This window comes from Mustela lutreola, chromosome 2 (assembly GCF_030435805.1).
Source record: "Mustela lutreola isolate mMusLut2 chromosome 2, mMusLut2.pri, whole genome shotgun sequence".
Classification (NCBI taxonomy): Eukaryota; Metazoa; Chordata; class Mammalia; order Carnivora; family Mustelidae; genus Mustela; species Mustela lutreola.
In genome coordinates, this window is record NC_081291.1 from 106,933,913 (window position 1) to 106,957,913 (window position 24,001).

General features: G+C 38.1%; 1 protein-coding gene and 1 pseudogene across 1 annotated transcript in view; one reads left to right on the forward strand and one right to left on the reverse strand.

Moving 5' to 3' along the window:
• The window catches only part of PIGX (phosphatidylinositol glycan anchor biosynthesis class X), a 46,162-nt gene that overhangs the window by 13,970 nt on the left and 8,191 nt on the right, over window positions 1–24,001 (forward strand). The window contains exon 5 of the mRNA XM_059165043.1: window positions 14,398–14,539. Coding sequence (XP_059021026.1) covers window positions 14,398–14,539 — 142 coding nt within the window. The remainder of the gene's footprint in view (window positions 1–14,397; window positions 14,540–24,001) is intronic.
• LOC131826034 (ras-related protein Rab-5A-like) lies at window positions 2,341–10,238 on the reverse strand (annotated as a pseudogene).

Consider the following 24,001-nt stretch of genomic DNA (forward strand, 5'->3'; position numbering starts at 1 on the left):
AGCCCCTAAACAAAATCAAACTCAGTAAGTAAACAGAGTCACATCTGGTTTGCTTCATTTTTATTGCAGAGCTCACATGTTTGCAGGAATTGCTATTCATTAAGATGCATTTATCATGGGGTGCCTGGGTGGCTTAGTCTGTTAAAGGTCAGACTCTTGATTTCAGCTCAGTCATGTTCTCAGGGTTGTGGGATCAAGTCCCACATCAAGCTCATGCTGGGTGTGGGCCTGTTTGAGATTCTACCTTTCCCTCTTCCTCTGCCCCTCCCCCACAAAGATGCATTTTACAGTTTCATATTCCTAAAGCTAACTATGGTTGCATTTGATTTTTTTAAAAAAGATTTAATTTACTTATTTGACAGACAAAGATCACAAGTAGGCAGGGAGGCAGGCTCCAAGCTGGGCAGGGAGCCTGATGTGAGGCTCAATCCCAGGACCCTGGGATCATGACCTGAGCCAAAGGCAGAGGCTTTAACCCACTGAGCCACCTGGGTGCCCCACATTTGATTTTTTAAAGTCTATTTTATTTTATTTATTTATTTAAAAGATTTTATTTATTTATTTATTAGAGAGAGAGAAAGATTGAAAAAATGAGTGTTAAGAGAGGTAGAGGGAGAAGCAGACTCCAGGAGGAGCAAGGAGCCCCACACGAGACTCCATCCCAGGACTCTGGGATCATAACCTGAGTCAAAGGCAGATGCCTAACTAATAGCCACCCAGGCACCCTTACCTTAAAGGCTATTTTTAAAATAACAGAACTAGTTATAGTTTAAATGCCACTAATACTCATTCTTTAGCTTGAAGATATGGGACTCTCTTTTTTTAAAAAGATTGTTTGTTTATTTATTTATTTATTTATTTGTCAGAAAGGGCGAGTGTGAGTGCACAAGCAGGGGCAGCAGCAGGCCAAAGGAGAAGTGGGCTCCCCGCTGAAGAAGGAGTCCAATGTGGACTCGCTTCTAGGACCCCAGGATTATGACCTGAGCCAAAGACAGTTGCTTAACCGACTGAGCTACCCAGAACATCCACTAGGACAGTTTTCTTGTGGTTAATTTGTTTTGTTTTATGATTTTATATTTTTTTTTTGAAGATTTTATTTAAGAGAGAGAGTGGAAGAGAGCACAAGTGGGGAGGAGAGGGAGAAGCAGAGAGGAAAGAGAGAAGCAGGCTCCCTGCTGAACAGGGAACCCCATGTGGGGCTCAGTCCCAGGACCCTGAGATCATGACCTGAGCCCCAAGGCAGCTGCTTAATCAACTGAGCCACCCAGGTGTCCCTTAAGATTGTATTCCTAAGTATTCTCTACATCCGTGGGGTTCAAGATCAAGAGTTGCATGCTCCGTGGACTGAGCCAGCCAGCTGACCCTGTTAATTTCTTAAGAAGTGGAATATATGCTTTAAAGGTAGATACTAGGAGAAATTACTGTTTGTCTGAGTTACTGTGGCAAACTATAAGCATCCTTAGAACCTCCTTTTTAAAAAAAAATCTTTTTGCAAAGTCTAAATCAGTAAGTTCAAAGTCTGATTTGTTAGATCTCTGGTGATGAGAAGTGATTTCCCCTAACCTTTCAGTAAAGCAAGTAGACACACAGCTCTCATTTTCTTGTATTGCTGAAACAGGCAGAGGGACACATACATATTATTAAAAATTAAGTTTGAAACATTTAAAATAATTCTGTATTAGAAACTTGACTCTGGGGACGCCTGGGTGGCTCAGTTGGTTAAGCAGCTGCCTTCGGCTCAGGTCATGATCCCAGCATCCTGGGATCGAGTCCCACATCAGGCTCCTTGCTCGGCAGGGAGTCTGCTTCTCCCTCTGCCTCTGCCTGCCATTCTGTCTGCCTGTGTTCACTCTCTCTCTCTCTGACAAATAAATAAAAAAATCTTTAAAAAAAAAAAAAAAAGAAACTTGACTCTGGGACACCTGGGTGGCTCAGTTGTTAGGTAGCTGCCTTCGGCTTGGGTCATGATCCCAGAGTCCTGGGATCAAGCCCCACATTGGGCTCCATTCTTGGCGGAAGGCCTGCTTCTCCCTCTCCCACTCCCCCTGCCTGTGTTCCCTCTCTCACTGTGTCTCTGTTGCAAATAAATAAATAAAATTTTTAAAAAGAAAGAAAGAAACTTGACTCTGGGTCCCTGGGTGGCTTTGTCCTTTTGGGTCCCCCTCACCCCCACTCTTTCTCTTTGTCTCTCAAATAGATAAAATCTTTAAAAAAAAAAAAAAAGACCATCATAAGCCTCGTTTTGGAAGTTAGACTGGACTGGACTGGTTAGGTGCATCATTTCACTGCTGTTTACATTTAGGAAGCAGAAGAATAGTCCAGCTAGCTCAAATTGGAGGTTTAATTACACTGTCCCCTGGTTGGCTGTGTGGGTTCAGTAAGTTCTGCTACTCTTCTTGGGCAGAATTTGCTCCTAGATTCTGTGGTTCATTATTTGGCAGCTTTTTAGCCATAACTGTAAATATTTCATTCACATACATTGAGGTTTTAGCTGATGTCTCCATGAATAATAAACTTATCATCTTCATAGGGCTGTGCTTCCTGTGAATCTATAGCCCTTTTATTCTAGGTCAGCTTTATTTCCTGGTAAAGCTATGACAGTGTTAGGACTTGTTTTCCTTTGAGGTTTTTTTAACCCAGTGTTTTGCTCTTGCAAGGAACTCCTCATTGGAGCTCTCATATTCAACTATGGCTTCCTGTGCTCCTCTGTAGTACATGGGTGCTAGGCTGTAGTGTCATTCTTGACCACTGTATCTCCTATTTCAGACTTCACAGTTACATTATCATGGTAGACGGCTTGGGTTAAAAAGCAGCCACAATGGTACCGTCTTGAAATTCATGAAACAAAGAACTAGGCTTCATTAGCCAACGGCAGACTCTCCCAGAAGTACTAGTTTCAACTGGTGTATTTTATTTATAATATTTGGCCTGTTGGGTCTTGTTGCTTCTCAGCCATGTCCAGATTTGAAAGAAGTCCCTAATTTCAATCTCCTAAATGGATTTTCAGGTTGTGAGGTATCTTTTTTTCTTTTTTTCTGGAGGTAAGAAACCTGAGATGACACAAGCAGCTGTGAAGTCAAAGCTTCCTGGCAGCAGATCCCAGGCATAGCCAAAGGAGGAGACTGAGCCTCAGGCTGTGGCTTTGGTGAAGGCTGTGTCTCCTCCTCCTTTTGGTTTCTAACTTAATTCCATGTGGTTAGAGACTATATGCAATATAATTTCAGTCGTTTGATACTTCTGGAGACTTATTTTATTGCCCAGCATATTGTTATATATATGGCCCGTGTAATGCGCTTTTGTTTGGTAGAACATTTATATATATCAATTAGATAAACTTGATTGAAAGCTGTTCATGCCTTCTATATCCCTCCTGCATTTGTACTTCGTCTGTCCATTATTGAGAGAGGGGTATTAAAATCTCTGGCTCTAATTGCAGATTTATCTATTTATCCTTGAAGTTCTCCCAGTTTTTGCTGTGAAGTAAAATACGTGAATATTTTGAAGCAGTGTTTTTAGGTGCGTGCAGCACATTTAGGATGGTTATATCTTCTTGATGAATTGATCCTTTTATCTTGGTGTAATGTCCCTTTTTATCCCTGTCGGTATTCCTTGTTCTGAAGTCTCCATTTTTTTTGCATTTTTTATATTAATGTGCCCACTCCATTTTTTATTATTAATGAGTATCTTGTACATAGCATGTAATTGTTTCTTTTTTTTTTTTTTTTTTTTTAATTATAATTTTTTTATTTTATATAAACATATATTTTTATCCCCAGGGGTACAGGTCTGTGAATCACCAGGTTTACACACTTCACAGCACTCACCAAATCACATGCCCTCCCCAATGTCCATAATCCCAACCCCTTCTCCCAAACCCCCTCCCCTCGGCAACCCTCAGTTTGTTTTGTGAGATTAAGAGTCACTTATGGTTTCTCTCCCTCCCAATCCCATCTTGTTTCATTTATTCTTCTTCTACCCACTTAAGCCTCCATGTTGCATCACCACTTCCTCATATCAGGGAGATCATATGATAGTTGTCTTTCTCTGCTTGACTTATTTCGCTAAGCATGATACGCTCTAGTTCCATCCATGTTGTTGCAAATGGCAAGATTTCATTTCTTTTGATGGCTGCATAGTATTCCATTGTGTATATATACCACATCTTCTTGATCCATTCATCTGTGGATGGACATCTAGGTTCTTTCCATAGTTTGGCTATTGTGGACATTGCTGCTATAAACATTCGGGTGCATGTGCCCCTTTGGATCACTACATTTGTATCTTTAGGGTAAATACCCAATAGTGCAATTGCTGGGTCATAAGGCAGTTCTATTTTCAACATTTTGAGGAACCTCCATGCTGTTTTCCAGAGTGGCTGCACCAGCTTGCATTCCCACCAACAGTGTAGGAGGGTTCCCCTTTCTCCGCATCCTCGCCAGCATCTGTCATTTCCTGACTTGTTGATTTTAGCCATTCTGACTGGTGTGAGGTGATATCGCATTGTGGTTTTGATTTGTATTTCCCTGATGCCGAGTGATATGGAGCACTTTTTCATGTGTCTGTTCGCCATCTGGATGTCTTCTTTGCAGAAATGTCTGTTCATGTCCTCTGCCCATTTCTTGATTGGATTATTTGTTCTTTGGGTGTTGAGTTTGCTAAGTTCTTTATAGATTCTGGACACTAGTCCTTTATCTGATATGTCGTTTGCAAATATCTTCTCCCATTCTGTCAGTTGTCTTTTGATTTTGTTAACTGTTTCCTTTGCTGTGCAAAAGCTTTTGATCTTGATGAAATCCCAGTAGTTCATTTTTTCCCTTGCTTCCCTTGCCTTTTGCGTTGTTCCTAGGAAGATGTTGCTGCGGCAGAGGTCGAAGAGGTTGCTGCCCGTGTTCTCCTCAAGGATTTTGATGGATTCCTTTCGTACATTGAGGTCCTTCATCCATTTTGAGTCTATTTTTGTGTGTGGTGTAAGGAAATGGTCCAATTTCATTTTTCTGCATGTGGCTGTCCAATTTTCCCAGCACCATTTATTGAAAAGGCTGTCTTTTTTCCATTGGACATTCTTTCCTGCTTTGTCGAAGATTAGTTGACCATAGATTTGAGAGTCTATTTCTGGGCTCTCTATTCTGTTCCATTGATCTATGTGTCTGTTTTTGTGCCAGTACCATGCTGTCTTGATGATGACAGCTTTGTAATAGAGCCTGAAGTCCGGAATTGTGATGCCACCAACGTTGGCTTTCTTTTTCAATATCCCTTTGGCTATTCGAGGTCTTTTCTGGTTCCATATAAATTTTAGCATTATTTGTTCCATTTCTTTGAAAAAGATGGATGGTACTTTGATAGGAATTGCATTAAATGTGTAAATTGCTTTAGGTAGCATAGACATTTTCACAATATTTATTCTTCCAATCCAGGAGCATGGAACATTTTTCCATTTCTTTGTGTCTTCCTCAATTTCTTTCATGAGTACTTTATAGTTTTCTGAGTATAGATTCTGTGTCTCTTTGGTTAGGTTTATTCCTAGGTATCTTATGGTTTTGGATGCAATTGTAAATGGGATTGACTCCTTAATATCTCTTTCTTCTGTCTTGCTGTTGGTGTAGAGAAATGCAACTGATTTCTGTGCATTGATTTTATATCCTGACACTTTACTGAATTCCTGTATAAGTTCTAGCAGTTTTGGAGTGGAGTCTTTTGGGTTTTCCACATATAGTATCATATCATCTGCGAAGAGTGATAATTTGACTTCTTCTTTGCCGATTTGGATGCCTTTAATTTCCTTTTGTTGTCTGATTGCTGAGGCTAGGACCTCTAGTACGATGTTGAATAGCAGTGGTGATAATGGACATCCCTGCCGTGTTCCTGACCTTAGTGGAAAAGCTTTCAGTTTTTCTCCATTGAGAATGATATTTGCGGTGGGTTTTTCATAGATGGCTTTGATGATATTGAGGTATGCGCCCTCTATCCCTACACTTTGAAGAGTTTTGATCAGGAAGGGATGTTGTACTTTGTCAAATGCTTTTTCAGCATCTATTGAGAGTATCATATGGTTCTTGTTCTTTCTTTTATTGATGTGTTGTATCACATTGACTGATTTGCGGATGTTGAACCAACCTTGCAGCCCTGGAATAAATCCCACTTGGTCGTGGTGAATAATCCTTTTAATGTACTGTTGAATCCTATTGGCTAGTATTTTGTTGAGTATTTTCGCATCTGTGTTCATCAAGGATATCGGTCTATAGCTCTCTTTTTTGGTGGGATCCTTGTCTGGTTTTGGGATCAAGGTGATGCTGGCCTCATAAAATGAGTTTGGAAGTTTTCCTTCCATTTCTATTTTTTGGAACAGTTTCAGGAGAATAGGAATTAGTTCTTCTTTAAATGTTTGGTAGAATTCCCCCGGGAAGCCGTCTGGCCCTGGGCTTTTGTTTGTTTGGAGATTTTTCATGACTGTTTCAATCTCCTTACTGGTTATGGGTCTGTTCAGGCTTTCTATTTCTTCCTGGTTCAGTTGTGGTAGTTTATATGTTTCTAGGAATGCATCCATTTCTTCCAGATTGTCAAATTTATTGCCGTAGAGTTGCTCATAGTATGTTCTTATAATAGTTTGTATTTCTTTGGTGTTAGTTGTGATCTCTCCTCTTTCATTCATGATTTTATTTATTTGGGTCCTTTCTCTTTTCTTTTTGATAAGTCGGGCCAGGGGTTTATCAATTTTATTAATTCTTTCAAAGAACCAGCTCCTAGTTTCGTTGATTTGTTCTATTGTTTTTTTGGTTTCTATTGCATTGATTTCTGCTCTGATCTTTATGATTTCTCTTCTCCTGCTGGGCTTAGGGTTTCTTTCTTGTTCTTTCTCCAGCTCCTTTAGGTGTAGGGTTAGGTTGTGTACCTGAGACCTTTCTTGTTTCTTGAGAAAGGCTTGTACCGCTATATATTTTCCTCTCAGGACTGCCTTTGTTGTGTCCCACAGATTTTGAACCGTTGTATTTTCATTATCATTTGTTTCCATGATTTTTTTCAATTCTTCTTTAATTTCCCGGTTGACCCATTCATTCTTTAGAAGGATACTGTTTAGTCTCCATGTATTTGGGTTCTTTCCAAACTTCCTTTTGTGGTTGAGTTCTAGCTTTAGAGCATTGTGGTCTGAAAATATGCAGGGAATGATCCCAATCTTTTGATACCGGTTGAGTCCTGATTTAGGACCGAGGATGTGATCTATTCTGGAGAATGTTCCATGTGCACTAGAGAAGAATGTGTATTCTGTTGCTTTGGGATGAAATGTTCTGAATATATCTGTGATGTCCATCTGGTCCAGTGTGTCGTTTAAGGCCTTTATTTCCTTGCTGATCTTTTGCTTGGATGACCTGTCCATTTCAGTGAGGGGAGTGTTAAAGTCCCCTACTATTATTGTATTATTGTTGATGTGTTTCTTTGATTTTGTTATTAATTGGTTTATATAGTTGGCTGCTCCCACATTGGGGGCATAGATATTTAAAATTGTTAAATCTTCTTGTTGGACAAACCCTTTGAGTATGATATAGTGTCCTTCCTCATCTCTTATTATAGTCTTTGGCTTAAAATCTAATTGATCTGATATAAGGATTGCCACTCCTGCTTTCTTCTGATGTCCATTAGCATGGTAAATTCTTTTCCACCCCCTCACTTTAAATCTGGAGGTGTCTTCGGGCTTAAAATGTGTTTCTTGGAGGCAACATATAGATGGGCTTTGTTTTTTTATCCATTCTGATACCCTGTGTCTTTTGACAGGGGAATTTAGCCCATTCACATTCAGGGTAATTATTGAGAGATATGAATTTAGTGCCATTGTATTGCTTGTAAGGTGACTGTTACTGTATATGGTCTCTGTTCCTTTCTGATCTACCACTTGTAGGCTCTCTCTTTGCTTAGAGGACCCCTTTCAATATTTCCTGTAGAGCTGGTTTGGTATTTGCAAATTCTTTCAGTTGTTGTTTGTCCTGGAAGCTTTTAATCTCTCCTTCTATTTTCAATGATAGCCTAGCTGGATATAGTATTCTTGGCTGCATGTTTTTCTCGTTTAGTGCTCTGAAAATATCATGCCAGCTCTTTCTGGCCTGCCAGGTCTCTGTGGATAAGTCAGCTGCCAATCTAATATTTTTACCATTGTATGTTACAGACTTCTTTTCCCGGGCTGCTTTCAGGATTTTCTCTTTGTCATTGAGACTTGTAAATTTTACTATTAGGTGACGGGGTGTGGGCCTATTCTTATTGATTTTGAGGGGCGTTCTCTGAACCTCCTGAATTTTGATGCTCGTTCCCTTTGCCATATTGGGGAAATTCTCCCCAATAATTCTCTCCAGTATACCTTCTGCTCCCCTCTCACTTTCTTCTTCTTCTGGAATCCCAATTATTCTAATGTTGTTTCGTCTTATGGTGTCACTTATCTCTCGAATTCTCCCCTCGTGGTCCAGTAGCTGTTTGTCCCTCTTTTGCTCACCTTCTTTATTCTCTGTCATTTGGTCTTCTATATCACTAATTCTTTCTTCTGCCTCATTTATCCTAGCAGTTAGAGCCTCCATTTTTGATTGCACCTCATTAATAGCTTTTTTGATTTCACCTTGGTTAGATTTTAGTTCTTTTATTTCTCCAGAAAGGGCTTTTATATCTCTTGAGAGGGTTTCTCTAATATCTTCCATGCCTTTTTCGAGCCCGGCTAGAACCTTGAGAATTGTCATTCTGAACTCTAGATCTGACATATTACCGATGTCTGTATTGATTAGGTCCCTAGCCTTCGGTACTGCCTCTTGTTCTTTTTTTTGTGTTGAATTTTTATGTCTTGTCATTTTGTCCAGATAAGAGTAAATGAAGGGGCAAGTAAAATACTAAAAGGGTGGCAACAACCCCAGGAAAATATGCTTTAACCAAATTAGAAGAGATCCAAAATCGTGAGTGGGGAGAAAGGGGATAAAAAGAGGTTCAAAAAGGAAGAAAGAAAAAAAAAACAAAAAGAAAAGAAAAAAAAAAGAAAAGAAAAGAAAAGAATTTTTAAAAAAAGAAAACACCTAAGAAAAATGTAAAAAAGAAAAAATATATATATTAGATAAACTAGTAAAAAATCGTTAAAAAAGAAAAAGGAAGCAGTTAAAAAAAAAAAATTTTACCCGAAGGCGAGAAAAGAAAAAAAAAAAAATGAAAAAGAAAAAATCAAATTAACTGCAAGACTAAAAAAAATCCCAGGAAAAAAGCCATGAGTTCCGTGTTTGGCTTTCTCCTCCTCTGGAATTCTGCTGCTCTCCTTGGTATTGAAACCGCACTCCTTGGTAGGTGAACTTGGTCTCGGCTGGATTTCTTGTTGATCTTCTGGGGGAGGGGCCTGGTGTAGTGATTCTCAAGTGTCTTTGCCCCAGGCGGAATTACACCGCCCTTACCCGGGGCCGGGGTGAGTAATCCGCTCGGGTTTGCTTTCAGGAGCTTTTGTTACCTGAGCGCTTTCCGTAGAGTTCCGGAGGACGGGAATACAAATGGCGGCCTCCTGGTCTCCGGCCCGGAGGAGCCGAGAGCCCAGGGCCCCACTCCTCAGTGCGCCCTCAGAGAACAGCGCCCAGTTACTCCCGTCTGCCTGACCTCCGGCCGCGCTCCGAGCTCACCGAGCCTGCGACCGGTTCAAGGTAACACCGAGCTGCGAGCTTACTGTCGGCTCTGTCTCTGTAGCCGGCTTTCCCGTTCCAATACCCGCAAGCTCTGCGACACTCAGACACCCCCGATCCTTCTGTGACCCTGCGGGACCTGAGGCCACGCTGACCCCGCGTGGGTTTCGCCCCGGTTTAGCCTCTGGAGCTATGTCTCTCAGCGGAACAGACTTTTAAAAGTCCTGATTTTGTGCACGGTTGCTCCGCTGCTTGCCGGGAGCCGGCCCCTCCCCCCGGGGTCTATCTTCCCGTCGCTTTGGATTCACTTCTCCGCCGGTCCTACCTTTCAGAGAGTGGTTGTTTTTCTGTTTCCAGAATTGCTGTTCTTCTTCTCTTCGATCTGCCGATGGATTTTCAGGTGTTTGCAATCTTTAGATAAGCTATCTAGCTGATCTCCGGCTAGCTGAAGCAGTCTCAGCTTGCTACTTCTCCGCCATCTTGACTCCTCCCCCAGCATGTAATTGTTTCTATTTAACCAGTCTGTCAATCTCTACATTCTAATTAGAGTGATTAGACCATTTACTTTTAATATAAATATTAATTTGGTTGGTTTGGTTTAAATCTACCCATCTTGCCACTTTTTTCCTATTTGCTTTTCTTTTTTTTTTTTCTTTCTTTTTTAGAGAGGGTGAGAGAGGAGGAGAAGGGGTAGAAGGATAGAGAGAGAGGGTCTCAAGCAGGCCCCTAACCCAGCATGGAGCCTGACTTGGGGCTTGATCCCACAACCTGGAGATCATGACCTGAGCCAAAATCAGGAGTCGGCTCAACCGACTGTTTGCTTTTCTATTTGTCCTCATTAATCTTTTCTCTCTTTTCTTGCCTTATTTTAGATACATTGAATATTCTTTAAGCATTCCACTTTATCTCCATTTTGGCTTATTAACGGTACTTCTTTTTTTAATTGGTTGCTTCAGGGTTTACAGTGTGCAATTTTAACTTATCATAGTCTACCTTCCAATATTATTCCATACTATGAATAATGTATAAATCTTAGAATTTTTTTCTCCTCCCTTTTATGCTTTTGTTGCCATACATGTATCAACTTTATGTTTTACTAATAATCCCCTCTACTGTTATTTTTGTTTTGAATAGTCATATATTTCTTCATTACTATTTAATTGCGGTAGAGCACCCACCCATCACATAAAACCTACATCACTTTAAAAAATTTTTTAAGGGGCGCCTGGGTGGCTCAGTGGGTTAAAGCCTCTGCCTTCAGCTCAGGTCATGATCCCAGGGTCCTGGGATTGAGCCCCGTATCGGGCTCTCTGCTCAACAGGGAACCTGCTTCCTCCTCTCTCTCTCTGCCTGCCTCTGCCTATTTGTGATCTCTGTCAAATAAATAAATAAAATCTTTAAAAAAAAATTTTTTTTTTAATTTAAGTAGGCTTTACACTCAGCATGGGGCTTGAACTCATGACCCTGAGATCAAGAGTTACATGCTCTACCTGGGTGGCTCAGTGGGTTAAAGCCTCTGCGTTCAGCTCAGGTTATGATCTCAGGGTCCTGGGATCAATCCCCCCATTGGGCTCTCTGCTCAGCAGGGAGCCTGCTTCCTTCTCTCTCTGCCTGCCTCTCTGCCTACTTGTGATCTTTGTCTGTCAAATAAATAAAATCTTAAAAAAAAAAAAATTACATGCTCTACTGATTGAGCCAATCATGCATCCCCTATCTTAACCATTTTTAATTGTACACTTGGCTGTCATTTAGGACATACACATTATTGTGTTACCATCACCACCATCCGTCCACAGAACTCTTTCATCTTGCAAGATTGGGACTTTACCTATTAATTTAAGCCCCCGATTCTCCCCTTTCACCAGCCCCTTTCTATTTCTGTGAATTTGACTATTCTCGATACCTTGTATAAGCAGAATCATACAGTATTTGTCACTGGCTTACTTCACTTAACATAATGTGTTCATCATCCATGTTAATTTTCTGTGGACTCATCATCCTGTTTTCCTTAGAGCTGTACCAGTTGACGTTTCCACCAAGAAATGAACAGAGTTCCAATTTTTCTATCAATCAAATTTTAAAGCAATTTAAAAATAAGTAAAAAAATTCTTATATTCACTCACATACTTAGCATTTGTTCTTCTTTCTTTTCTTTCCCTATTTTCATGTGATACCATTTTCTTTCTGCCTAAAGAATTTTTTGTAGTGACAAATTCTCTTAGTTCATATTTGTTTTAGCTTTTTTTTTTTTTTTTTTTTTTGCCTTTATTTTTGAAGGGTTCTCCTTTTGGATATATAATTCTATATTGATAGCCTTTTCTCATTTAATAGTTTAAACACTTTGTCCTATTGTCCTCTGGTTTGTTCTTTGTTATTCTCCATAATGCTGCTTTTTCCTCTGATGGCTTTTAAGATTTTTTCTTTCTAGTGACTAGTTGATAATATGTCTTGGTGTGGTTTTCTCTTTCTTTCTTTCCTTCCTTCCTTCCTTCAAGATTTTGTTCATTCCACGGACAGAGATCGCAAGTAGGCAGAGAGGCAGGCAGGGGTGGGGGAAGCAGGCTCCCTGCTCAGCAGAGAGCCTGATGCGGGGCTTGATCTCAGGACCCTGAGATCATGACCTGAACGGAAGTCAGAGGCTTTAACCCACTGAGCCATCCAGGTGCCCCTTGGTGTGGTTTTCTTTATGTTTATCCTGCTTGGGATTTGTTGAATTTCTTGGATTTATGGGCTTATAATTTTCATGAAATTCAGAAAATTTTCAGCCATTATGTCTTAAAATATTTTAATATTTTATATATAATACTTAATATTATATATTAAATATATATGTATATTATATATGTATGTTTATGTGTGTATAGAATGTGTATTATATATAATATATAAATATCTCATATATAAAATCATATATATATAAAATAATATATAAATATATAATTTATATTTTTATGTTTATAAATTATAAATGTATAAGTATATAAATTTATATTTATAATTTATAATTTATAAACATATACATATATTATATTTCTAATTCATTTATTAATATATAAATATGTGTATGTCTATTTTTAGACTATTTTTTCTATTGATTGTTGTCTGTTTATATAAATATATAGGTATAAAATCTCTTTCTCTCATGGTGTTCGTGTTTTTCTTTAAACTTTGAATGTGTTGGGCATATTTCAGAGGACTTTTAACATCCTTTGCTAATTCTGTCACTTCTGTCATTTCTATGTCTGTTTCTATTGAACAGTTTCTTTCTTGGTTATTGGTCGCATTTCCCTTCTTTTTTGCATCTTCAGTGACTTTTTTTTGAAAATGATTTTATTTATCTATTTTTTTAAGAGTTTATTTATTTGAGAGAGAGAGAGAGCCAGAAAGAGCCCTTCACAAGTGAAGGGGAGGGGCAGAGGCAGAAGCAGACTCCCTACTAAGCAGGTAACCTGACTTAGGGCTCAATCTCAGGACCTTAGGGCTCAATCATCATGACCTGAGCCGAAGGCAGACGCTTAAGTGACTGACCCACCCAGGTGCCCTATATATTTATTTTAGAGAGAAAGAGAGTGTGCTTGTGGTGAGGAAGAGAAAAAAGATTCCAAGCAGACTCTGTGCTGAGCATGGAACTCAGCTTAGGGCTCAGTCTCACAACTCCAAGATCATGATCCAAGCCAAAACCAGGAGTTGGACGCCCAACTGACTGAGCCACCCAGGCACCCCATAAGTTTAGTGAGTTTTGATGGGATACTGAACACTGTGAATGTTGTAGATACGAGCATTTTTTAGTGTGTTTGTCTTTTTTTTTCTGTTAGCAGTTAAGTTACTTGTTTATCAGCTTGATTACGTTAACCTTTTTTTGTATAGGTCTAAAGTTAAAGTGGCCTTTACTACAAGGCTAATTTAAGAGTCTGAGCTAGCCGGGCACCTACTACAAGGCTAATTTAGCCACTAAGGCCTTACCCTATTGGTGTCTCTACCAAAGGCTGTGATCTCTATACTTTGGTTGATTGGAATGCAAATTTCTCCCAACTGTGTGAAATTTTCTAATTTCTCATATTCAGTTCCCTGGTCATTCTTTGCACCATCTTTTGGAATTACACTTTGCTTTTGCTTTTCTTACTATTCAACAAAAAAATCAAGGGGAGTTCAACTCAGATTTATAGAACTCTTTCTGCATAGTTCCCTCCTCTCTGGAATTTAGCACCTTGACTTCCAGCCACTTTAGTTTCTCTTAACCTCTGTCTCTGTTTTATAATTTAAGCAAAACCACCATGTTGTGCTTTGGATTTCCTTCCTTGCATTTGGTCCCAAATGTGCCTTCAGAAAGAAAGCTGGGACAATTATACATTTAGGTCTATAATCTGTTTCAAATTAATACTTGTATATGGTATGAGACTGAGGTCAAGGTTCATTTTTTTCTACATAGGTATTTGTTTCAGTACCATTTGGTGAAAAGACTCTCTTCTCCCCCATCAAATCATGTTGGCACCTTTATTGCCATATAAATATGTGTGTGTCTATTTTTAGACTATTTCTTTCTGTTGATTGTTGTCTGTTTTCATACTAATACTATACTGTGGCTCTTGACAGAAGTTTATGAAAGATATAATTGAGTGATTCTGACATGAAATTCTTACTTGACTTTATAATGTTTTGAGAATAGATTTTGAATTTGAAATACAGTGTGTCCACTAATTTGAATGTAATGTTGTGCTGTCTCATTTACAACTGAATGAAGAGATATATTTTAAACATGCTTCTCTTACAGAGACCTTTTAATAAAAGTGAAATTTGGAGAAAGCATTGAGGACTTGCAGACCTGCCGACTCTTAATTAAACAGTACATCCCGACAGGACTTTTTGTGGATCCATATGAGTTGGCTTCATTAAGAGAGAGAAACATAACAGAGGTATAACTATTAGAGGATTTTTTTTTGGAGAGATTATTTTAGGAATGCTGTCATTTGGATTAAGGAAAAACAATAGACAAGACAACATTGTACTTTTTATTCATTTTGTTAAAGTGCATAAAGTAACCTTTTTTTTTTAGGTAGTATGGGAGTATTATTTTAAAAATGAGTGATAATGTGTCAAACTTGTCAGTAATAAGCCAACTGAACTGAGCTAGTCAAAATGGTTTTTGTTAGAATTGTTCCTAGTTTCATAACTAAGAAAATTATATATCTTTGAGAAGGTTAATGATTATAAATACTGCTTCAGCAGCATTTGACAGTATTGTTTGAGTGACTTATACATCAACACCTGTATAATTTGGATGTGGGAGGAAAGGAAGCTGATATTTATTGGATATCTGTATGTCAGATATCATCTTCTCTTTTTTTTTAAGGAAGCAATAGATAAAGATTATGTCCCAAACCCATGCGTAGATCCATTTTTGTGTGTGTGTGTGATTTATGTTTTTTATTATTTTTATTAACGTATAATGTAGTATTTGCCCCTGGGGGTATAGGTCTGTGAATCGTCAGTTTTACACACTTCACAGCACTCACCATGTCACATACCCTCCCCAATGTCCATAACCCAACTACCCTCTTCATACCCCCCTCCCCCAGATCAGTCTTTATAACAACCCCAGAAGTATTATTTCTCCATTTTTATAGATAAGGAACCTGAGGCACAAAGAGGCCAGGTAAATTATCCAGGATCACACAGGTAAATGGAAGAGCCAAGAGGTATATCCAGGGTTGTCTAATTATCAAGTTGTTCCTTTTTCCAGAAATGAATTTTATTCCTTAATTAATGGGTTCTCTGACTTTTGGTAAGAATCACTTGGGGCCACTTTTTGTGCAGATTATGTCTTCCTGGGAAAGCTTAATTCAGTAGGTCTAGATTGGACCCAAAAATCTGTTTTAACAACTCAGATAATTCCTATTAAGAAATTATGGCAAACAACATCTTCATTCTTAAGATTATAATCTATATGTGAATATAAAAGAGGCAAAATAGATATACTTGGAGTCATTTATGATGATAGTTTATAATTGTGGTTTAGGCCAATTTCTTCACCTATTTTAATTACTTGTTTATCAAGTAATTATTTAATTATTTAAATTTTTTTGAATAGGTGATTATATTCTCATCGTTCAAAATTTAGGAGATATAAAAAGGTGTGCAATGATAAGCGTCCACCTATCTTGACCCCCATTCACCAAGTTTCTTCCTATGTTCTGTTTTTTTTGCATACATATTACAGTTTAAATAAACATGTTCACTTATATGGCGGTCTCAGTACATTTGCACATGTAGAAAAACCTCATTACTTTTTCCCTCATTCCTTTCCTTCACTGAGTCATGAATTCTGAATGAGGCTTTAAAATTTTAAATAATTGGTTTCAGATTTAAATGTGGTTCTTGGCTTATAGGGACATGGATTGGAATCATATTTAAACCTACTTAATAAAATTGCCTACAACGTTTTAAGAAAATGGAATTTTTTTGTTTTTTTTTTTGCATAGGAGTACCCAAAAAGAGATCACATGCCCACCGTCTTGGGATGAGATTGGGGTATGTGCAGATTAATTGTAACTAGAAAACTGGGCAGGCAGAGGATGCCACTCTGGATTGATTGACAAGCTTTTCTTTATCTTAATTTTCTGTTTCCTAATTTTCTAATCCCTAATTATAAGCCCTCTAAGTGAATTTACTTTTTCATTTCAAATAGATGTCTCATTTGTGACACATAGATAATTAGAAGCTGATTTCCTGATATAGGAGATGCTATTTCTTTCTGCCTAGCTGAGTTGAGACTGTGGCCCAATCCTTTGTGTAGAGAAACTTTGTCTCAAGAAGTATTGAGGAGTATAACTGGATAGAAGGAAATTTATATTTAGGGAATGATTTATACTTATGTATTTAGATTGAGATCTTAACTATTTCATGAGATAAAATTTGTGACTGCAGCACATAGAACAATGGGTTCAAATTAAATGAGTTATGGTGGCAATAAAATGTTTTGTAAGGAGTTTGTGATGGTTTGTGAGCAATTTGAAAATAAATACAGGCCTTAAACAGAGTCATAATGAATAAAGCACTTCAAATGAATCTCACTTCATTTTTAGGTAGGGCTATTTGATATATTTAATAAAAACCTCTCACGTTCTTTGAAAAAGGCATAATATTAGATTGAAGCATATGAAACTGCTGTTCTATAGGTCAAAATGGAAATGCTGTGCTTTTGAAATCATAAATTTTACTCAATCAAAGTATGTAATAATAGGACTTAATGCCCTCACCAAGTTGGAGGACAGGGACCAGATTTACTCTCCCACTTGAAATAACCAAGAAATAGACAAATTATAGAAATAATGGGAAAGATCGTTGAATACCAAGCAGTGAGGACAGTGATGTCTGAAATTAATGGAAAATAAATAAGATGAGCTCTATGACTGTCCCAGCTTATCTCTTATTGCCTGAAGAGTTTTCGAGCTCTAGCATAGGGAGCAAGAACCCAAGCAGAGCCTAGTGGACTGCTTGAGTTTAGGAAATGAACATGAAATCCTGGGAAGACGAAGGTCACCAGAATTGACAAGGCAGTATAGAGAGAGCTGCACAGAGACAACTCCAGAGATCCATAAAAGGTTCCCTTCAAGTTCATAGTCGAGTACTGATTAGTGCATTTTTGTAAGGAAACTACTTGCTTCTGGGAAAAGACCTTATGAAAAAATTAGAGGTTACAATGTCAGACACTCACATAGGGCCAGTGGTAGTGTTTGTTCTCAGCAACCATGCTAGGAAAAGCCTCATAATTCATTGGGCATTCAGTAGAGTAAGCAGAAGAACTTTTACTCAGTAGTGGGGAATATTTAGCCCCCATGGCAGTTCTGTTTAACAAATCTTAAAAGCATGACCTTTAAAAGGTCAAACTGTTTATAAGTAAGTTTACTGCATACAAACAAAGCTCAAGAATTCTTATAGGAATACAGCACCCAACAATATCAAAATCACAGTGTCTTGATTCTAATAAAAATTTTGATGCAATGATGGGGAGAAATGTGGCCTGTAATGAGGAGATAAATGAATCAATCAAAACCAATCCAGAACTGACCCAGATGTTAGAATTGGGCTATGAAAACAGTTACAATAACTGTATTCCATATGTTCAAAAAATTAAATACAGATATGGAAGATATATAAAAGGAGAACATTAAACTTGTGAAGATTAAAACTACAGTGTATGCGATAGAAAAGATTCTAGATAAAATTAATGGCATTTCAAACAGTGCAAAAGAAAAGATTAATAGATTTGAAGACATAGTAATAGAAACTACCTAAAATAGATTTTTTTAAAAAGAAATATAAAAAGTGAATAGAGTGGGGGCGCCTGGGTGGCTCAGTGGGTTAAAGCCTCTACCTTTGGCTCAGGTCATGATCCCAGGGTCCTGGGATCGAGCCCTGCATCGGGCTCTCTGCTCAGCGGGGAGTCTGCTTCCTCCTCTCTCTCTCTCTCTCTCTCTCTCTCTCTGCCAGCCTCTCTGCCTACTTATGGTCTCTGCCTGTCAAATAAATAAATAAAATCTAAAAACAAAAATGTGAATAGAATAATAGTGAGTTGTGGGACAACTTCAGTCCGACCTGTGGTTGGACTATGTTGAAGAGATATCTCTATCTCCATGTTCCTTTCGTTGTTCACAGTAGACAAGCTGTGGAAACAATCTAAGTGTCCATCAACAGATGAGTGGATAAAGAAAATATGTATGAAAATAGGATACAATGGAATGTTATTCACCTATAAAAAAGAAGAAAATCCTGCCATTTGCTACAAGCTAAGTGAAATAAGTCAGAGAAAGACAAATACTGTATGATCTCATTTGTATGTGGAATCTAAAAAAAATCCTGAAATCATTGAAATAGAGTATATTGATGGTTGCCAGGAGCAAGAGTGTGGGAGAAACAGATGAAGGTGTTCAAAGAGTATAGACATCCAGTTATAAGATGAGTACACTCAGAGGTTCTAGTGTATAGCATGGTGACTATAGTTAACAATAGTGTGTTATATATTTGAAGATTGTTAAAAGAGTATACTTTAAAAGTGTTCATCAGGGGTGCCTCGCTGGCTCAGTAGAGCATAATGACTCTTGATCTTGGAGTCATGAGTTTGAGCCTTGTGCTGAATGTAGAGATTACTTTAAAAAGTAATAAAATAAAAGTTTTCATTGTACACACGCATACACATAAGAGGTAACTATGAGTGATGATGGATGTGTTAACTAACCTTACTGTGGCAATCATTTTGTATTATAAACATATTTCAAATAGTGATGTTGTATGCCTTAGACCTATACAATGTTATATGTCAGTTATATCTCAATGAAGCTCAGTGTGGGGAGTGGGGTAGGGAAGGTGTGATTGGAATCTCCAAGGACAGAAGAGAGAAATGGAGATGGAAAAAAATTTAAAGAAATAATGGCTGAGAAATTTCCAAATTTGGTGAAAACTATAAATCCGTATGTCTAAGCTGCTCAAGTACCAGAAACATGAAGAAAATTATCCCGAGGTGCATGTACTCAAATTGTTTAAAACAGTGAGAATGAGGGGCACCTGGGTGGCTCAGTTAAGCATCTGACTTTGGCTCAGGTCATGATCTCGGGGTCCTGGGGGTAAGCCCCATGTTGGGCTCCATGCTCAGTAGGGAGTCTGCTTCTCCTTCTCCCTCTGCCCCTCTCTTGCCTTGTGCTCACTCACTGTCTTTCTCTCTCAAGTGAATAAAATCTTTAAAAAAAAAAATGAGAATGAGAAAAAAACTTTAAGTTTTTATTTAAATTCCAGTTAGTTAACATACAGTGTAATATTAGCGTCAGGTATACTAAATGGTGATTCAACACTTCAATATATCACCCAGTTCTCCTTATAACAAGTGCACTCCTTAATCCCCATCACCTGTTGAACACCCCCCCCCCCCCACCATCTACCTCCCTTCTGGTAACCATCAGTTTGTTCTCTTTATTTAAGAATCTGTTTCTTGGGCGCCTGGGTGGCTCAGTGGGTTAAGCCGCTGCCTTCGGCTCAGGTCATGATCTCAGAGTTCTGGGATCGAGTCCCGCATCGGGCTCTCTGCTCAGCAGAGAGCCTGCTTCCCTCTCTCTCTCTGGCTGCCTCTCCGTCTACTTGTGATTTCTCTCTGTCAAATTAATAAATTAAAAAATCTTAAAAAAAAAAAAAAAAAAAAAAAAAAAAAAAAAAAAAAAAAAGAATCTGTTTCTTGGTTTCCCCCCCACCGCGCTTTTTTTTTTATTCTCCTTGTTCGTTTGTTTTCTTTCTTAAGTTCCATGTGTGAGTGAAATCATATGGCATTTGTCTTTTTGTCTTTCTCTGACTTATTTCACTCAGCCTAATACTCTCTAGCTCCATCCATGTCATTGCAAATGGCATTCTTTTTTATGGCCGAATAATAGTCCATTGTATATATATATACTACATCTTTTTTTTTTTTTAATTAGGCTCCCAGGCCAACGTGGGGCTTGAAACCACAGCCCTGAGATCAAGAGTCACATGCTCTACCGACTGAACCAGCCAGACACCCCTGAATCTTCTCTGTCCATTCTTTAATTGAAGGACTTTTAGGCTGTTTCCATAATTTAGCTAAGAAAATGCTGCTATAAACATCAGGGTGCATGTATCCCTTTAAATTAATATTTTTGTATTCTTTGGGTAAATACCTAGTAGTGCTATTGCTGGATCATTAATTTTTTGAAGAACATTGATACTGTGTTCTAGAGTGGCTGTATCAGTTTGCATTCCTATCAACAGTGCAAAAGGGTTGCCCTTTCTCTATATCCTTGCCAACACCTGTTGTTTCTTATGTTGTTGATTTAAGCCAGAGAATGAGAAAATTTTAAAAGTGGCAAGAGGGAAAGAAAAACGTAAAATATAAGGGAACAAAGATAAAGATAACAGGTTTCTTGTCAAAAATAATGCAGACTAGGGGCGCCTGGGTGGCTCAGTGGGCTAAAGCCTCTGCCTTCAGCTCAGGTCTTGATCCCAGGATTCTGGGATCAAGCCCCGAATTGGGCTCTCTGCTCAGCGGGGAGCCTGCTTCCTCCTCTCTCTCTCTCTCTCTGCCTGCCTCTCTGCCTACTTGTGATCTGTCTGTCAAATAAATAAGTAAATAAATCTTTAAAAAAATAATAATGCAAACAAGAAAATAGTACAACACTATCCTTAAAGTATGGAAAGAAAAGAAACCTGTTGATTTTGAATTCTGTATGCAGTGATAATATCTTTCAAAGTGAAGGTGAAATACTTTTCAGACATCTAAAAGAATTAATCACTAATAGACCTCCACTATAAAAAATGTTATAGGAAAATAATACCAGATAAAATCTGTATCTATACTAGGGAGAGAAGAGCACTTGAAATGATAACTACATGGGTAAATATAAGACTTTTCCCCCTTATTTAAATTTTTTATTTATCAGATAATTGAAAAAAATAATATAACATTCATACCATATGTAAAAATAAAATGCATGACACCAAATATCACAAAGTTGGGAAGGAGAAGATGGAAGCATACTTTTATAAGGTTGTTATTCTAAATGTGAAGTAGTTTAATACCACTTAAGTGTAGACTGTGCTACATTAAAGATGTAAACCTTAAAGTAAACATAAAAATAGCGAAGAGTTTTGGGGTGCCTGGCTGGCTCAGGTGGTGGGGCAAGGCAACTTTTGATCTCAGGGTCATGAGTTCAAGCCTCACATTGGGCCTAGAGCCTACCTAAAAATAAGTAAAAGTTAAGAAAAACACAAAGAGTTTTAGCTAGTATACCAGCAAAGCAGATACAATGAAATTATAAAAAATATTCAATCCAAAAAGCAGAGAAAGAACAGAAAAGGACAAAGAATGTATGTTAAATATAGAAAACAAGATGATACATTTCAACTTAACCATATCAATGGTCACATTAAATATAAATGTCTAAATATCCCCATTAAAAGACAGAGATCATCAGATTGGATAAGAAAGCAAGATCCAGCTGTATGTTGCTTACAAGAAATGTTTTATTTTAAAACATTTAAATTTTAAAAGAAACGATATGGAGGTGCCTGGGTGGCTCAGTGGGTTAAGCCTCTGCCTTCGGCTCAGGTCATGATCTCAGGGTCCTGGGATCAAGACCCGTATTGGGCTCTCTGCTCAACAGGCTCTCTCTCTGCTCAATCGGACTTGCTCTCTGCCTGCTGCTCTGCCTACTTGTGATATCTTTCTCTCTCTCTATTCAATAAATAAATAAAATCTTTTTAAAAAATAAAAGAAAAGATGTGCTCACACTGGTCAAAGGAAGCTGAAGTGGGATTATTAATTTTAGGTGAAGTGGATTTCAGAGCAAAGACTATCACCAGAGCTAACGGAAGGCATTTTGATAATGGGATCAACGCAGCAGGAGGAAATAATAACCATAAACATTTATGTACCTAATAGCACAGATTCAAAATGGATGAAGAAAAACTGGTAGAACTGTAAGGTATAACAGACAAATCTACACTTACAGTTGACGGTTTCAGTACACTTTTCTCACTAATTGATACAGGAAATTATTAAGACTTTATAAGATTTGAATAAAAATGTCAACTTGACCTAATTGGCATTTATAGACCACTCTTCCCAGCCACAGTGGAATATACATTCTTTTTAGACGTACATGGAACACTTGCCAAGATAGAGCATATTCTATGTCATAAAACAAGTCTCAATATATTTAGACAAATTCAAGTTTCACAAAGCACATTCTTTGATTACAGAGGAATTAAAGTAGACATTAAGAATGGAAGGATCTTTGGTGCCTGGGTAGCTCAGTTGGTCAAGTGCCTGCCTTCATCTTAGGTTATGATCCCGGGATACTGGGATCGAGTCCCATGTCGGGCTCTCTGCTCAGCTGGGAGCCTGCTTCTCCCTCTCCTTCTGCCAGCCACTCTGCCTGCTTGTGCATGAGCTCTCTTTATATCTCTCTCAAATAAATAAAGTCTTTTAAAAAAAGAAAGAAAGAAAGAAAGCTCTCTGGAAAAGGCTCAAACATTTGGGAGCCAATCAACATACTTCTAAGTAGTCCGTGGGTCAAAGAAGAAAGCAAAAGGGAAATAAGGGATTTTGAACTGAATAAAAGTGAAAACACAATATATTAGAATTAGTAGGGTGCTGCTAGAGCTGCATTTAGGGGGAAATCTGTAGTCCTAAAATGCCTGTTTTAGAAAGAAGAAAGATCTCAGATTAGTGATAGCCAAGCCTCCCTAAATTATAAAAAGAAGAGCACGTGAAACCAAAGTTAAGTAGGAGAATAGGAATAGAAAAAACAGCAGAAATCAATGAATTAGAAAATAGAAACACAATAGGGAAAACCAGCGAAACAAAGCTGGTTCTTTGAGATGGGTAAAATTGGTGAACCTTTAGCCAGAGAGATCATTTTTTTAAAATGTGCTGTTAGAATTAACATCGCAGTGTCAGAAAAGTAGTCTACATTTCATTTTTTTATAAAGTCATATTTTTAGATCGTGTAAGTTGTTCAAAAGCACCAATTACTGTGTCTTAATTGGGAGAATTTTTTCCTGTTTTTGAAAGAACTAGTTTATAAGAGAAAGATCTGGCAAATGTTACAGACATGGCACAATTTCATAGCTGAACTCATTTAACTTAGCTCTGGTGGTTTGTGACGTGTTAGTTGAGTATTATGAAAAGGAATAGGTTCATGGCTGTTAACAAGTATATGCTCTTGTTTGATGAATTTTTTGTGTATCATTTCGGTTTTTTGTTAATACATTATTGCTGTTTACCCAGGCACTCCTAAGAGAACTATGACTATTTCTCTGAGGAGGAGAAATCTTAGTGGAGATGTTTGAGTGACCCTTAGTGAAATAAGGAACAGATTTATTGTAGATACTGTAAGCAAGGACAGTTGCGAATGTTAAAGACCAGAGCATCAGACTTCTACTTATAAAAAAGGAATGGGGATACCTAGGTGGCACAGTAGGTGGAGCGTCTGACTCCTGGTTGTCGGCTCAGGTCATGACCTCGGGGTTGTGGGATCGAGTCCTTTGTTGGGCTCTGGACTCAGCACTGAGTCTGCTCAAGACTCTCTCCATCTTCTCTCTGCCCCTCCCTCCCACACTCTTGTTCTCTCTCTCAAATAAATAAATCTAAAAAAAAAAAGGAATAACCTTTTAACGGAAGATAAAATGATATGACTCAAAGTAATAACCTCCATTTTAGTCATTGAGCGTATTCAGGCAGCGGCTGGATTCTTGAACAATGCCCTCATTGACAGTGGTTTAATTTAATCACCTTTAAAGTTCATTATGACTCATAAGATTATATTCTTTGCCCTTTGCCAATGAACTTTTTTATTCCTGTGATTAACAGAGAA